General features: G+C 39.8%; 1 protein-coding gene across 2 annotated transcripts in view; it reads right to left on the bottom strand.

Moving 5' to 3' along the window:
• Positions 1 to 18,390, bottom strand: part of LOC128211555 (protein neuralized-like) — a 30,656-nt gene that overhangs the window by 2,543 nt on the left and 9,723 nt on the right. For both annotated transcript variants that reach the window (XM_052916473.1, XM_052916472.1), the window contains exons 2-3: positions 6,685 to 7,719; positions 250 to 369 (exon numbers count right to left, since the gene is read on the bottom strand). In XM_052916473.1, coding sequence (XP_052772433.1) covers positions 250 to 369; positions 6,685 to 7,719 — 1,155 coding nt within the window. The remainder of the gene's footprint in view (positions 1 to 249; positions 370 to 6,684; positions 7,720 to 18,390) is intronic.

Raw genomic sequence — 18,390 nt, 5'->3', positions numbered from 1 at the left:
ATCAAAATCAGCTGATTGTGAAACAAAAATGATAAGAAATTAAAAACTGTCAATCTATGAGAGTGCAGCTTTAAAGCATTTTACTTATTAGAAGCATGCCTTTTAATTAATAATAATCATAACATTAGTTCAAATGCATCAAAAATGACATATGACGTAATTTTATGATACATCCTGCAGTCATTTCATGCGTAAAGTCATCTCTTCTGTGTACTCTAATACATTACAAGGATGAGACAAGTCCTTTACCAATCATCTTGATTTTCTGCACGTTTCCATAGACGTCGAAGAATGCCCAGAGAGGGAGTGTTCTGTCCACGTGCATGAGAGTGGACCACTTGTGGTTGTTCCGCGAGTACTGAACCTCCCCTGAAACAATAACAACAAGCACATATATAAAGTCTGTGAGATGAATACGAATGAGATAGATAAGCAAAATATGTATTCATCGTAAATTTGAAAAAAATGGAAATATTGAGCTGATTGTTTAGAACCTCATTGAAGTTTAAATCTTGGACAACTGTTGCTGCTGCTTTAAATGGTAAGCAGCCGAATATTACTCTTGTTAGGTAGCAGACATGGTCGATTGGGTCCAATTTCATCAACATTGTAACCTTTTAAATCTCGACTGAAGTGGAAGTTCCATAGACACACCTGTCATCTGCACTATTCTTTAACAAGTTTTGTAGGAACTGTTTCAGATGTGCTTGTCTTATTTAAATATACGAGTACATGATCAAACAGTTAAGCTTGAAATGTTAACAATGATGACGTTAATATCATTGTTGTTTAACAAAGTTCTGAACAATCCCCCCCATTGTGTCATAGTGACCTATGGCTAGAAAATAGCATGGTGGGGCCCATAACACATAAAGAAGAAGTTCACGGTTCTTTTCAGGAATATCATATTTGAATGTGAGGGCCGGCCGGTGTTAAAACTGTAGAAGAATCAGCAGCTATATATTCATGGATATTTGGCATACCCGGGACACAATTATCTTTCTTTTGAAGTTGACCATTGTTTATTTATAGCAATATTTAACGTCCAAATTAAAGATTAATCATTATTACAGCCAGTGATGTGAACCCATGTTTAGTCATGAATGCATTGCTGCTCTCTGGTGATTGCATGAATTGTGTTAGGCTCCCTCCAAGCAGAGAGGTGAACTTGTGATTGTATTAAAAGGTGAACTATTCTTTGCATTCAGATAATGTGATTGTTCAAGAAATCCCAAATGGTATGTTGCCTGGACAACTACAGGGAAACTGCAGCCACTGTCCAATATTCAAAATTTGTCATTTCATACACATTTATTATCAGTTTAGTACGAACATTGTAAAATACCAGTGACGTAGCTTTGTGCAATTGAGGTTGTACAAGCTGCTGCAACCACTGCTCCTGATAACAATGATGATATTATAAATGCTGCTGCTGCTACTGCTGATACTCATACTGCTGCTGCTGCTGATAATGATGTTGATGACAATGACAATGATGACAATGATTGATGATGATGTTGTTGATGATGATGATGATGTTAATGATGATAAGAAATAATTTAACACAATCTTATCTGTTCTGTTAAACAATTACACCCACAGACTAAAATTGCAAGAAAAGGTCTAAAACTCTAACTTAAAGAGTAATGACCAATAACGAATATATTGAAGAACATTAAAAAATGGGTGTTTCAGGTTTAAGCCCATTAACAATGTGTGAGCCCTCAAACCCCACCCACCGCTCCCCCCTTAAGTTCCACACATGAGCAGCACATATTTATGTTTATTCAGATCATATTTACAAATGACAATTGCTGAATCAATATAATTTCCCCAATGAAGTGTACATTGCCTCCTAATACAATTCACAATGCTGTCCATTACTCCCAATAGATTTTGATCTACTGAATGCAGACGTTCATAAACACTGTGACTGGCTATGATAACATCATGTCATCTCAGAAATCGAAGCTTTTTCTTATTACAATATCCATGTGGTGCCAGAGAGACAGATGACCAGAAAATACAGATGAATGAGTTGCATACAAAGAGCAGCATACAGCTGATATGCTTATTGTTTGAATTTTTGGCAAATTCGGAGGCAAAAAATTGTTTCCTACTACAAATTATCAACAGTATGAATGGAGCATGCATGCTTCAGCTTCAAAACTCTTTAAATTGAGGAAATTATGCAATAAATACACAATTGCATGAATGGAGCGTGCATGCTCGTAGTTTCAAACTCTTTTCCATGAGAAAATGACACAATAAATACCAATAGAAAAATAGTGTGCTTTGCTTCATCCTGTTTAACTAAAAGGGAAATAAGACATTTGGGCTGGTCCTTGCACCCACACTGGCAAAATAGTTACATTATAGAGCAGTTGGCTGCAAGTTTTGCCAAGAAAAAGTCCATTGCTAAAAATACCCCCATATAGCTGCAATCATTGGCACTTTGACCTGAATTTATCCATTTGTCTGTTAACACTGTTCATGTAATTATTTACAGTCACTCTGCCAGTTTTTTATCCAAAGAAATATGTGTGTAATATTTTGTCTACAAATATATCAGATGGTAGCCAGGTAATAATTCCATGGCAACGTTCCAGGAAATGCTTGGAATTCATTTTTTGCTGGGAGTATAGTGTTTACATATTGTACATCAAAAGTTTTTTGATAATAATTAAATCAGTTTGTGTGTTAACAGCACCTATATAATTACTAGGTATAAAAGTATAATATGTTGTAAACAACTTCAAGAATATTAGTTGAGATTTGTAATATATTGTTTATGATGTCATGACAGCAGCAATACCAACACAAGTAGGGCAGGACTGCTTTAAAATGTGAGACATGATCGGAACGCAAAAGGTTTGCAAGAGCGGAGCTGGAAAGGCTTGGAATTCATTTTTTCAGAGAGAAAATAGGCTTGCAAGGGCTGATTAGAGATAGTAAAGGTTTGCAAGGGCTGGTCAGGGAGAAGAAAAGTTTGCAAGGGCTGGTCAGAGAGAAAATAGGCTTGCAAGGGCTGGTTAGAGAAGAAAGGTTTGTAAGTGCTGGTCTGAGAGAAGAAAGGTTTGCAAGGGCTGCTCAGAGATAGTAAAGGTTTGCAAGGGCTGGTCAGGGAGAAGAAAAGTTTACAAGGGCTGGTCAGAGATAGATAGTAAAGGTTTGCAAGGGCTGGTCAGGGAGAAAAAAGGTTTGCAAGGGCTGCTCAGAGATAGTAAAGGTTTGCAAGGGCTGGTCAGGGAGAAGAAAGGTTTGCAAGGGCTGCTCAGAGATAGTAAAGGTTTGTAAGGTCTGGTCAGGGAGAAGAAAAGTTGGCAAGGGCTGCTCAGAGATAGTAAAGGTTTGTAAGGTCTGGTCAGGGAGAAGAAAAGTTGGCAAGGGCTGCTCAGAGATAGTAAAGGTTTGTAAGGTCTGGTCAGGGAGAAGAAAGGTTTGCAAGGGCTGGTCAGAGATAGGAAAGGTTTGCAAGGGCTGGTCAGGGAGAAGAAAGGTTTGCAAAAGGCTGGTCAGGGAGAAGAAAGGTTTGCAAAGGGGTGGTCAGAAAGAAGAAAAGTTTGCAAGGGCTGGTCAAAGATAGAGAAGTTTGCAAAGTCTGGCTAGAGAAAAAGGTTTGCAAGAGCTGGTCAGAGAAGAAAGGTTTGCAAAGGGAGAAGAAAGGTTTGAAAGGACTGGCCAGATATAGAAAAGGTTTGTAGAGGCTGGTCAGAGAAAGTAAAGGTTGGCAAAGGCTGAACAGAGAAAGTTAAGGTTTGCAAGGGCTGGTCAGACAGACGAAAGTTGAGAAAGGGCTGGTCAGAGAGATGAAAGTTTTGCAAAGGCTGGTCTGGGATAATAAAGGTTTGCATGGGCTAGTCAGAGAGAAGAATATTTTGCAAGGGCTGGTCAGAGAGAAGAATAGTTTGCAAGAGCTAGACAGAGAAGATAGGTTTGCAAGGGCTGGTCAGAGGGAAGAAAGGTTTGCAAGGGCAGATCAAAGAGAAGAAAGGTCTTCAAGGGCAGGTCAGAGGAAAAAATAGTTTGCAAGGAAAGATCAAAGAGAAGAAAGGTTTGTAAGGGCAGGTCAGAGGGTAGAAAGGTTTGCAAGGGCATATCAAAGAGAAGAATGGTTTCAAGAGCAGGTCAGAGGGAAAAAAGGTTTGCAAGGGTTGGTCAGAGAGAAGAAAGGTCTTCAAGGGCTGGAGAGGAAAAGGCTGTGCAAATGTTGGTAAGAGTTTTAAAGGGCTGGCCAGTGAGAAGAAAGGTTTGCAAAGGTGTGTAAGAGTTTGCTAGGGCTGGCCAGTGAAAAGAAAGGTTTGCAAAGGTGTGTAAGAGTTTGCTAGGGCTGGCCAGTGAGAAGAAAGGTTTGCAAAGGTGTGTAAGAGCTTGCAATGGCTGGAGAGAGGTAAGGTTTGCAAGAGGTAGAACTGAGAGGTAAGGTTTGGAAGAGGTAGAACTAAGAGAGGTAAGATTTGGAAGAGGCAGAACTGAGAGAGGTAAGGCTTGCAAGAAGATGGAATGTGAGAGGTCTGGTTTGCAAGAGGTAGAACATAGAGAGGTAAGGTTTGCAAGAGGTAGAACTGAGAGGTAAGGTTTGGAAGAAGTAGAACTGAGAGAGGTAAGGCCTTGAAGAGGCAGAACTGAGAGAGGTAAGGTTTGCCAGAGGATGGACTGAGAAAGGTAAGGTTTGCAAGAGGTAGAACTGAGAGAAGTAAGGTTTGGAAGAGGTAGAACTGAGAGAGGTAAGGTTTGGAAGGGGCAGAACTGAGAGAGGTATGGTGTGCAAGAAGATGGACTGAAAAAGTTTAGGTTTTCATGAGGTTGAACTGAGAGGTAATGTCTGGAAGAGGTAGAACTGAGAGAGGTAAGGTTTGGAAGAGGCAGAACTGAGAGAGGTATGGTTTGCCAGATGATGGACTGAGAAAGGTAAGGTTTGGAAGAGGTAGAACTGAGAGGTTAGGTTTGGAAGAGGTAGAACTGAGAGAGGTAAGGTTTGGAAGAGGAAGAATTGAGAGAGGTAAGGTTTGGAAGAGGCTGAACTAAGAGAGGTACAGTTTGCAAGAGGATGGACTGAGAGAGGCAAGGTTTTCATGAGGTAGAACTTAATGGTAAGGTTTTCATGAGGTAGAACTGAGAGAGGTAAGGTTTGGAAGAGGCAGAACTGAGAGAGGTAAGGCTTGCAAGAAGATGGAATGTGAGGGGTCTGGTTTGCAAGAGATAGAACATAGAGAGGTAAGGTTTGCAAGAGGTAGAACTGAGAGGTAAGGTTTGGAAGAAGTAGAACTGAGAGACGTAAGGCCTTGAAGAGGCAGAACTGAGAGAGGTATGGTTTGCCAGAGGATGGACTGAGAAAGGTAAGGTTTGCAAAAGGTAGAACTGAGAGAAGTAAGGTTTGGAAGAGGTAGAACTGAGAGAGGTAAGGTTTGGAAGGGGCAGAACTGAGAACGGTATGGTTTGCAAGAGGATGGACTGAGAGAGGTTAGGTTTTCATGAGGTAGAACTGAGAGGTAATGTTTGGAAGAGGTAGAACTGAGAGAGGTAAAGTTTGGAAGAGGCAGAACTGAGAGAGGTATGGTTTGCCAGATGACGGACTGAGAAAGGTAAGGTTTGGAAGAGGTAGAACTGAGAGGTTAGGTTTGGAAGAGGTAGAGCTGAGAGAGGTAAGGTTTGGAAGAGGAAGAATTGAGAGAGGTAAAGTTTGGAAGAGGCTGAACTAAGAGAGGTACGGTTTGCAAGAGGATGGACTGAGAGAGTTAAGGTTTTCATGAGGTAGAACTTAATGGTAAGGTTTTCATGAGGTAGAACTGAGAGAGGTAAGGTTTGGAAGAGGCAGAACTGAGAGAGGTATGGTTTGCCAGAGGATGGACTGAGAAAAGTAAGGTTTGCAAGAGGTAGAACTGAGACAGGTAAGGTTTGGAAGAGGTAGAACTGAGAGAGGTAAGGTTTGGAAGAGGCAGAACTTAAAGAGGTACAGTTTGAAAGAGGATGGACTGAGAGACGTAAGGTTTGCAAGAGGTAGGACTGAGAGAGGTAAGGTTTTCATGAGGTACAACTGAGAGAGGTAAGGTATTTATTAAACTTATAAAGTGTGTTTGTGTGATGGAACAGTTTGTTATGGTGACGAAAAGGAAAGGCTCATATGAGAAAAGGGGATGGAAAAAAGAGCCCTCAAAGGCAAATATCTTCATTTAATCTTATGCACAGACATGAACATAGGTCAAGCACCTAGCTATAACTTTCCAAAGAAACTACTACGGAATAACTTTGTTGCTCAATGGTTATTGACCTAGATATTTATGTGAGGAGTATTTTCCTCATTTTATACTCAATTGATAAGCCTCTCCTATTGGCCTGGGTAACCTGCCTTCAAGCTCTTACAACCAGGAAATGGTTGTTCCACTTGAACAAAAGCAAGAATTCCCATACTTATATTATTTATGACTATGAGAAAATATTCAAATTATTTCATTAGACTATAAATAAAATGTGGTATAATGCCAGAAGATACCAAAACCTTCTATGGTTTAATGTTAGGTTATTTGGAGTTTAGGGAGGGTGTAGAAGCATACTGTTCACAGCACAGGTATTGTAATAATTATGTGGCATTTCAGTGATTCTGCTTTGGTTTTTGATTCAACAGACATGAAATAACCTTCATCATCATTGAAATAGTGCTTTAAAAGATAGTTCAACACAAACCTTCATTAGTCAGGTGGAAGCCAAGCTCGTCCTCTATCTCAGGGCTTCGACAAACATCTTTGTTGACAACCCAGTACTCGAGACGGTCCAGCAGCAGGTCTGCGTCGTCTGGAAGATCCTCCTCCTTTAGTGTTGTCGGGTCACATGACGTAAACCCAAATGCCAGCCCACCGATAAATGACCTGTCAACACCCTGCACCTGAACAACAATCTTTTCACCACACCTCAGAGGGCGCGATGTGAACACATAAGCGTTACAGTATTCATCCTTAGTTCTTGTTGCAATTAACTGATCAGGCGATATGCGAATGTTTCGACCACACAGATTGTGAAAAGGAAGAGGTGAAAATTCCGCATTGCCATGGAATCGGCTTATCTGAGCGCGTGTGTGAGCCTCCCGATTGTTCCGTCTATTGTCCGATATTGTTATTGATGTGACATGGGAAGCCATGCTGTTGTTGGCTTGACGTGAGCCAGTGGAACCCATGGGCGAGCCGGTCGTCATGGATACCATATTATTGAGAGGCTGCTGTAGAGGGTTGGTGAATTCCACGCAGCCAGTGTTACCATAGATATCCAACAATGCCCACACAGGTTCGCTAGTGTTCACACCACTGAAAAACAACCCCTTCTCTTCACCATTCACACCATAAAACACATCCCCTGATCTTGTCACATAGAAAAACAACTCATTTCCCGCCACAGCGTACCTTTCACCAAGAGCTTTTGCCCAGTTTCCGGGTCTGTTTGTCATATCAGGGCATGCATACCGAGGTAAGTCCTCTCCCCGCTGTGTCCCTGGATCCGTGCTGGTGAAACCGAACCTCAGCACACCGCTCCAGCTGCCTGACGTGTCAACAAACTTGAGAAAGACCCGCTCCCCAATGGCAATTGGCCGCCCACTGAAGCATATCCCCTTACAAAAGCTGTCCCCGCGTTTTGCCTGTCGCCGGTCCGCAGACAGCTCAACGTTGTCACCGTGAACAGGGTGGAATGTGAGTGGGAAGTCTGCTCGGGACAGGTCCACACTGTTCCCTGCAATGTATAAGAAGGCGAGATAAAAACTGTGCTGTATTAACCATTATTTCAATAACTAAAGGTTATACATTCATTCATTCCTTCAAATACCTGGAATGCAATAAACATTATTATTTTTACTGTCTACTTATACAAAAGATTGCATTCTGAAACCTTACTGGCCAATACTCAACCCGCTAATTAAAACTTTAAATCCCACTGTTTCTTTTTCACCTTGTAATCAATTAACACATTAACTATGACAGTATTTCCTGGAAACTGTATACATCTCTAATGGGAAAATATTAAGAATCAATAGACACCCATTCCCTCATTATTAATTCATCATACATTTCATGCTTAGAAAAGCAGCATTCCTCTACAAAAATGTAACTAGTGCCCTAGAATAACATTGTAGCTATTGTCTTAGTAAATTGCATTGAATAGTAAAACAGTATTTGAGGATAAATTTACTGAACCATGAAGAAGACAAGGCAAAGTATCTGATCTTTATTATTCTATAATTTGCAAAATAAAAACATTAACTTGAAGGGTACAACAACAATTTCTGCCTCAAAGGTCAACTGTAAAGTACTGTGTCCCAAAGGTCAACAATTTCTTTTCCAAAGGTGAACAATTTCTGTCCCAAAGGTCAACAATTTCTGTCCCAAAGGTAAACAATTTCTGTGTCCCAAAGGTCTATAATTTCTTTCCCAAAGGGTCAACAATTTCTGTCCCAAAGGTCAATGATTTCTGTCCTAAGGTCAACATTTCCTGTGTCCCAAAGGTCAACCATTTCTGTCCCAAAGGTCAACAATTTCTGTCCCAAAGGTAAACAATTTCTGTCCCAAAGGTAAACAATTTCTCTGTCCCAAAGGTCTATAATTTCTGTCCTAAGGTCAACAATTCCTGTGTCCCAAAGGTCAACAATTTCTGTCCCAAAGGTAAACAATTTCTGTCCCAAAGGTAAACAATTTCTCTGTCCCAAAGGTCAATGATTTCTGTCCCAAAGTCAACAATTTCTGTCCCAAAGGTAAACAATTTCTGTCCCAAAGGTAAACAATTTCTGTCCCAAAGGTAAACAATTTCTGTGTCCCAAAGGTCAATAATTTCTTTCCCAAAGGGTCAACAATTTCTGTCCCAAAGGTCAATGATTTCTGTCCTAAGGTCAACAATTCCTGTGTCCCAAAGGTCAACAATTTCTGTCCCAAAGGTCAACAATTTCTGTCCCAAAGGTAAACAATTTCTGTCCCAAAGGTAAACAATTTCTCTGTCCCAAAGGTCTATAATTTCTGTCCTAAGGTCAACAATTCCTGTGTCCCAAAGGTCAACAATTTCTGTCCCAAAGGTAAACAATTTCTGTCCCAAAGGTAAACAATTTCTCTGTCCCAAAGGTCATTGATTTCTGTCCTAAAGTCAACAATTCCTGTGTCCCAAAGGTCAACAATTTCTGTCCCAAAGGTCAACAATTTCTGTCCCAAAGGTAAACAATTTCTCTGTCCCAAAGGTCTATCATTTCTTTCCCAAAGGTCAACAATTTCTGTCCCAAAGGTAAACAATTTCTGTCCCAAAGGTAAACAATTTCTCTGTCCCAAAGGTCAATGATTTCTGTCCTAAAGTCAACAATTCCTGTGTCCCAAAGGTCAACAATTTCTGTCCCAAAGGTCAATGATTTCTGTCCCAAAGGTAAACAATTTCTCTGTCCCAAAGGTCTATAATTTCTTTCCCAAAGGTCAACAATTTCTGTCCCATGGGTCAACAATTTCTGTCCTAAGGTCAACAAATCCTGTGTCTCAAAGGTCAACAATTTTTGTCCTAAGGTCAACAATTCCTGTGTCTCAAAGGTCAGCAATTTCTGTCCTAAGGTCAACAATTCCTGTGTCTCAAAGGTCAACAATTTCTGTCCTAAGGTCAACAATTCCTGTGTCTCAAAGGTCAACAATTTCTGTCCCGAAGGTCAACAATTTATGTGTCCCACTGGTCAACAATTTCTGGATCTCAAAGGTCAACATACTTCATTAAACATTTTCACTGTCTGGAAGCTGTTGCTGCTGTGAATACTGACACATATAATGGTGACCCAGCAAGAGAAATGCAATATAGATGTCAGTGATTAATGTTACCCAATTATGATTCTTAAACAAAACCAGGTCTGTTATTGATTACCACAGAAATGAAACTATAGCAGTTGTTGCTGTTGCATCACTCAGGTCAACATGTTACCAGGTAACATATCTCACTTGTCACAGATGACAGATGTTTCACACCAGTATATAGCTCAATAGTGAACTTCATAACTAGCATCTTCTTCCATTGAATACCTTAAACTTATTTATTTGAAGTTAGAACTATTTTATTTAGATGAGCCAACTTGCAATATTCTTGGACATCTAGATTTGATAGCCTGGTTGTCTCTTCAATGAGATGCTTTTCTTGCAAATAAGGTCCTCTACATAACTGACCAATCCAGAAAACACACCAACTTCCTGACTGGTAACAGTCAGTACCATGACTTTTCCACATGCATCCCTATGTAATTTCCATGGCATTCACCCCCTCTACCATTGTACAGTTTAAGCGCCTTGTTGGGTGCCGAAGACAAATACTAGAAAAAATATTGACTCTCTATTTCTACTTTGAGGAGGTAACAATCAGGAAGGATTCATCCTCTTCACCAGAAGACTGATTAATACGAATGTGCTATCACTTAAATGCAGTACCTATTATAAAATTGGGTTCCTTTTGATCGAGTCAGTGGACACCTAACATGGAAATCTTGCAGCAAAGTCAGTGAATAAATGAACAATACATTAAAGGTGCACACTTACTCCCAAATAAGATTTACCACAATTAATATAATTGTTTAAATATACCAGAAAGAATGTTAAAATATTGAAAACAATCTTTATGGTTCTTTTGAAGAATAACAAGTTTAAATTGAAAGAAATGTGCAGAAAACAATATATTTCTAATTAATAACTTATTAGAAGATAGTAGACACAATAAATCTTTAAGCATTCACTCATCATTTAGATAGATTTGTGCGTTTTTACCTATTCAATACACTGTTACAATCTAGTTAGAAGTAACTAATAAATTCCATAAATGCATTATTTTGTAAGTTAAAGGTTTATCACGCAAAATTCATGTTTGTTAGACATGACGTGTATGTTTTGATTTTGAATAAGAGTGTCACTTTAACATACATCAACCATGTTTCATGATCTGGTAATACTTTATATAAGCAGAGATATTACAGCATAATACCATAACAGTAATTCAGTCCTCCATCTCGTGATCGAAATGTGTTCAGTTCTTATTGAACAATGACAAGCAACAAGTTCATAAATCAAAATGCAACTCCTGTTTGTCAACCCACATCATGGTCTCACCCATCACATTTGAAGTTTTCTCTCCATGTGTTTGCTAATAGTGTCTTACTACTGCATTGCATTGGAAAAATGTCAACGGTATGGTAGCTGATTTCTGCCATCGCATATTTCTTATTTTTGCGGTGAAAATACAAAACTGCAGAAATCTGCCATCATAATATGGGCTTTACTAATGGATGCTGATTTATTTGCGTATGCCTAGCAGACGGTGATAATAAGCACATTGGCGGGGCAAAAATACTTAGTGCCGATTACACACATGCCACTCACATATACACTTAAAGAAAATCACAACATGTCCTCTGACATTCTGCTTTCATTATGAGACCCCACTGAGTGTTATTTATACAAAAACTTCCTAAAAGCTTGCTTGTTCTGTAGTTTCTAAATCAATGCTCTAACTCAGTGTGAACTGGGGCACCAGCAGAGTGGAAGCATGTCTGATGTCATACATCACGGGATGGTGACAGTTGGCTTCCACAGAAATACGAGTATACAATCTTTATTTGTGTATATTTCCTTCAAGAGAGTTCATTCACATATTAATGTGAAAGCAAAAGAATAATAACAGAAATAATTGTCGTCTTAAAAAACCTTCTACTTCCGCAAGAGGTGGATTATTGCCCTGCAATGTTTGGCATGAGTTTTGTGGTTTTCTTTGTTACAATATGTTTGTTCAATATTCATACTTGGCACCCATTCAGCTTCCAAACTGCAAACATAATAATCAGGCCGCTGGTTCATTATCAGCCTCATTTTCAAGCACTAAATGCCTTTTAACAGAGGAAAGATCTTAAAATTCTCTCTTCTTAATCTAATCTTCAGTATTCTAAATCCTAAGTGGTATACTCCCACAGTTCAACAATGGAACTAGGCAGTTAAAAATTCTTGAACAATTTTTGCACACTTAATCTTATGCACTGAAACAATAAACATAATTATCATAACATATCATTTTGACCTTGACTGTGCACAATATACCAGGTAAATGCAGCCTTTCTCTCCCCCACAAATCCATAAGCAATACTTAAATTTCCAGAATAAAAACAGAAAACCAGGTAACTGACCTTGACACCATGATGCAAAGAAAACGCAGGCAATGGTAGGCAAACTCAGACAGTGTTATAATTGTAAACATTAACACATGGATTGTTGGGCATTAGCAAGACTTAGTATATGTCAGGCAAATAAAATACTAACTATAGCTATACACATTCAAGAGAATAGATGTAAGATGTCTAAATACACATGAAACTATGCGAAGTCTGCATACAACACAGTCTGCATACAGATATAACAGCCAGTGCACAGTCCACATACTGATATAACTGCGCACAGTCTGCATACAACAGCCAGCACACAGACAAGCATACAGATATAACAGCCCGTGCACAGTCTGCATACAGATATAACAGCCAGTGCACAGTCTGCATCCAGATCTAACAGCCAGTGCACAGTCTGCATTCAGATATAACTGCGCACAGTCTGCATACAGATATAACAGCCAGCACACAGACAAGCATACAGATATAACAGCCCGTACACAGTCTGCATCCAGATCTAACAGCCAGTGCACAGTCTGCATTCAGATATAACATGCGAACAGTCTGCATACAGATATAACAGCCAGCGCACAGGCAGCATACAGATATAACTGTGTATAGTCTGCATACAGAAAAAACTGAGCACAGCCTGCATACAGATATAAGTCTGCACAGTCTGTAAACAGATGAAACTGGGCAGTCGATGTACTGATATAACTTGGCAAAGTCTCCATTACAGATGTAACTGGTCGCAGTCGATATACAGATATAATTTGGCAAAGTCTCCATTACAGATGTAACTGGTTGCAGTCGGTATACAGATGTAACTTGGCAAAGTCTCCATTACAGATGTAACTGGTCGCAGTCGGTATACAGATGTAACTTGGCAAAGTCTCCATTACAGATGTAACTGGTCGCAGTCGATATACAGATATAACTGGGCACAGTCTGCATACAGATGCAGCTGGGCACAGTCTGCAAACAGATGTAACTGTGCATAGTCGGTATACAGATGTAACTGTGCATAGTCGTCATACAGATGTAACTGGGCACAGTGTGCATACAGATGTAACTGTGCATAGTCGTCATACAGATGTAACTGTGCATAGTGTGCATACAGATGTAACTGTACATAGTTGGCATACAGATGTAACTGTGCATAGTCGGCATACAGATGTAACTGTGCACAGTCTGCAAACAGATGTAACTGTACATAGTCGTCACACAGATGTAACTGTGCATAGTCGTCATACAGATGTGACTGTGCATAGTCGTCGCACAGCTGTAACTGTGCATAGTGCACAGCTGTAACTGTGCATAGTCGTCATACAGATGTAACTGGGCACAGTGTGCATACAGATGTAACTGTACATTGTCGGCACACAGATGTAACTGTGCATAGTTGGCATACAGATGTAACTGTGCATAGTCGGCATACAGATGTAACTGTGCATTGTCGGCATACAGATGTAACTGTGCACAGTGTGCATACATATGTAACTGTGCACAGTGTGCATACAGATGTAACTGTGCATAGTTGGCATACAGATGTAACTGGGCACAGTGTGCATACAGATGTAACTGTGCATAGTGTGCATACAGATGTACCTGTGCATAGTTGGCATACAGATGTGACTGTGCATAGTTGTCATACAGATGTAACTGTACATAGTCGTCACACAGATGTAACTGTGCATAGTCGTCATACAGATGTGACTGTGCATAGTCGTCGCACAGATGTAAATGTGCATAGTCGTCATACAGATGTAACTGTGCATAGTCGGCATACAGATGTAACTGTGCATAGTCGGCATACAGATGTAACTGTGCACAGTGTGCATACAGATGTAACTGTGCATAGTTGGCATACAGATGTAACTGTACACAGTGTGCATACAGATGTAACTGTGCATAGTTGGCATAGAGATGTAACTGGGCACATTCTGCATACAGATGTGACTGTGCATAGTCGTCATACAAATGTAAATGTGCATAGTTGGTACACAGATGTAACTGTGCATAGTTGTCATACAGATGTAACTGTGCATAGTCGTCATACAGATGTAAATGTGCATAGTTGGCAAACAGATGTAACTGTGCATAGTCGGCATACAGATGTAACTGTGCATAGTCGTCATACAGATGTAACTGTGCATAGTCGTCATACAGATGTAACTGTGCATAGTCGGCATACAGATGTGACTGTGCATAGTCGTTATACAGATGTAACTGTACAAAGTTGTCGCACAGATGTAACTGTGCATAGTCGTCACACAGATGTAACTGGGCACAGTGTGCATACAGATGTAGCTGTGCATAGTCGGCATACAGATGTAACTGGGCACAGTGTGCATACAGATGTAACTGTGCATAGTCGGCATACAGATGTAACTGGGCATAGTTGGCATACAGATGTAACTGTGCACAGTGTGCATACAGATGTAACTGTGCATAGTCGGCATACAGATGTAACTGTGCACAGTGTGCATACAGATGTAACTGTGCAAAGTTGTCATACAGATGTAACTGGGCATAGTTGGCATACAGATGTAAATGTGCACAGTGTGCATACAGATGTAACTGGGCATAGTGTGCATACAGATGTAACTGGGCACAGTGTGCATACAGATGTAACTGTGCATAGTCGGCATACATATGTAACTGTGCATAGTTGGCATACAGATGTAACTGTGCATAGTGTGCATACAGATGTAACTGTACATGGTTGGCATACAGATGTAACTGTGCATAGTCGGCATACAGATGTAACTGTGCACAGTCTGCAAACAGATGTAACTGTACATAGTCGTCACACAGATGTAACTGTGCATAGTCGTCATAGAGATGTAACTGTGCATTGTCGTCATACAGATGTAACAGTACAAAGTCGTCGCACAGATGTAACTGTGCATAGTCATCACACAGATGTAACTGGGCACAGTGTGCATACAGATGTAGCTGTGCATAGTCAGCATACAGATGTAACTGGGCACAGTGTGCATACAGATGTAAGTGTGCATAGTCGGCATACAGATGTAACTGGGCATAGTTGGCATACAGATGTAACTGGGCACAGTGTGCAAACAGATGTAACTGTGCATAGTCGGCATACAGATGTAACTGTGCATAGTGTGCATACAGATGTAACTGTGCAAAGTCGTCATACAGATGTAACTGGGCATAGTTGGCATACAGATGTAACTGTGCACAGTGTGCATACAGATGTTACTGGGCATAGTGTGCATACAGATGTAACTGGGCACAGTGTGCATACAGATGTAACTGTGCATAGTCGTCATACAGATGTAACTGTGCATAGTTGGCATACAGATGTAACTGTGCATAGTGTGCATACAGATGTAACTGTGCATAGTTGGTATACAGATGTAAATGGGCACAATCTGCAAACAGATGTAACTGTGCATAGTCAGCATACAGATGTAACTGTACATAGTCGTCATACAGATGTAAATGTGCATAGTTGGCACACAGATGTAACTGTGCATAGTCGTCACACAGATGTAACTGTGCATAGTCGTCATACAGATGAAACTTTGCATAGTCGTCATACAGATGTAACTGTGCATAGTTGGCATACAGATGTAACTGTGCATAGTCGCCATACAGATGTAACTGTGCATAGTCGCCATACAGATGTAACTGTGCATAGTCGCCATACAGATGTAACTGTGCATTGTCGGCGTACAGATGTAACTGTGCATAGTTGGCATACAGATGTAACTGTGCATAGTCGGCATACAGATGTAACTGTGCATAGTTGGCACACAGATGTAACTGTGCATAGTCGGCATACAGATGTAACTGTGCATAGTTGGCACACAGATGTAACTGTGCATAGTCGTCATACAGATGTAACTGTGAATAGTCGTCACACAGATGTAACTGTGAATAGTCATCACACAGATGTAACTGTGAATAGTCGGCATACAGATGTAACTGTGAATAGTCGGCATACAGATGTAACTGTGAATAGTCGGCATACAGATGTAACTGTGAATAGTCGGCATACAGATGTAACTGTGAATAGTCGGCATACAGATGTAACTGTGAATAGTCGGCATACAGATGTAACTGTGAATAGTCGGCATACAGATGTAACTGTGAATAGTCGGCATACAGATGTAACTGTGAATAGTCGGCATACAGATGTAACTGTGAATAGTCGGCATACAGATGTAAAGTAATATCCTGCTTGAATTAAGGGCAAAAGCAAACACAGAAAACCATAATGCCATACAACACCAGAAGACATTAAATTATTAAACAAACACTGGCAATCTACTTCAGATCCCATTTAAGTATATTTTCTAAGCACCTTGGTTACATGAAGTTGTTTCATATCTATTCTCATTACTGGAAATTCTCCCATGAAAATAACATCAGACTATAAAGACATAAAATCTCATTGCTCAATCCTCAATCAGAATATAAATCTAGGTGAAACACTTCACAACTATCAAGACATGGTTCCTGGTAAACAAAACTTCTTTTTCTTTGTCTCCTATTTCTGCTTGGGTACAAAGAGGTTCTTGTGGGTAAGATCAAAGAACTCTCCGGGAAGGAGATAGAAAAGAGCAAGACAGAGTTGATATGGAGGACAGCTGGTCCCAGATATGATCACAAACACCTGGAAAAACATTATTCTTCCCGGTCTTGTGGGGGAACCAGGACTGTTACTGTCTTGCACAGTGATAAGCTGGATGTGGTAGAGCTGGTGTCATGTCATTTGTTTATATTGTTTCAATGGTGAGCTGGTGTTATCCATGACTAACATGCAGCCATGAGTTGTTATAGTCATGTAGGTCACCTGGGAAACCATGTTAATGAATGAGCAATATGTAAGACTGGGATAGAAACAATACTGGTGTCAGATCAGTTTCAGTCTTACAACCTGGAGCCAAGTTGATGTATTTCTGATTCATGAAGTGTTGACTCAGGCACTCAGTTACTACTGGGTCAAAAATATTGCCTTACTGTAGTGTATCTGAAACTGGATGATCAGTATGAGCAACCATGTGATAAAACAAACAAATTCCAATTTGGTATAGAATTGATAAAGAATGCTTTACAAGAATATGATCAAATTTGTTTCATTAAGAATACACCAACTTTGAATACGGTACAAAAATGGATTGGGGGGTCCTATTGTTTTTTGTTTTGTTTTTCAAAAAAATAAAATTGGGAGTTTTATTTTTACATGTGGGAAAAAAGTATATGCATTAGCATTTGGAATAGGGCCCAATTTCAGCCCCAAACTGCTCAGAATAAGCAACACTGCCACTGGTGATAAGAAAACGCAACCCCAACTTAAAGAATTAATTACACAGAAATGATGTTGCAGTGCATTGGTTTGTTGGTCTGTTAAGCAAACTGTTTTATCTTTTTGCCAATTACTGTGGTGCCTCTCCTAATTATAATTAGGTGTGCATTAACTGAAGTGGAGACACTATGGACAAAAACAGTATTGATGGATATTGACATAAACAGTGCATGTAGCCAAGTAAATAGGAGAGCTGATAAGCGGACTGGCTTGTACCAGTTAACCGAGGCAAACAGGAGGATGGGGGAAAACATGGCTGATGATAACACTGATAGTCATCAAATAATTAGCTGGTAGCCAGTGGGTGATGGAGGCAACCCAGAGCCACCAGGCAATCAGCCCAGGTATGACTGCAGGTACCACTGGCCCTTGCCAACAGGTTCTGACCAATTTCAAGCCAATCAGGCTTACATGTTAGGCCTATCAGGTCAGAAAAGTAGGGTTTTTTTTCCTAAAGTGGTCAATAATCACCACAAGTATTTCAGAAATATGGACATTTCCAGGCCCTGTGATAACCAGGTGTTACCACTGTGTGCTACCAAGCTATTTTTAACATTCATAACATAATTTTTAGTTGATTTTTAATTTGTATTCCTACAAATGCAAATAAGCTCAAATGACGTTAACTAATTGTGATCACAACATTACACAATACACATCAGCATTTGCAATTAAGATTTTAGTTGATTTAAGTCGTAAATTGATATTATCTCAGTTTCATTAATTTGATACATGTATATAAATTTACACTAGTCAGTACTATCAATCAATAAAAGTTGTGGAAATAAAACAAATCAATGTATTGCCACGTATTTGTGATGTTTACAGGATTTGAGATTATTGAAGTAACAACAAAAATCCTGTTTTCAAACGGCTCCCAGTACCATATGCATAGGATAATGTCTCTTGCATA

Source organism: Mya arenaria, chromosome 12, assembly GCF_026914265.1.
Source record: "Mya arenaria isolate MELC-2E11 chromosome 12, ASM2691426v1".
NCBI lineage: Eukaryota > Metazoa > Mollusca > Bivalvia > Myida > Myidae > Mya > Mya arenaria.
Note: the sequence above shows the minus strand (reverse complement) of the source record. Positions and strands in the feature narration are given on the sequence as shown.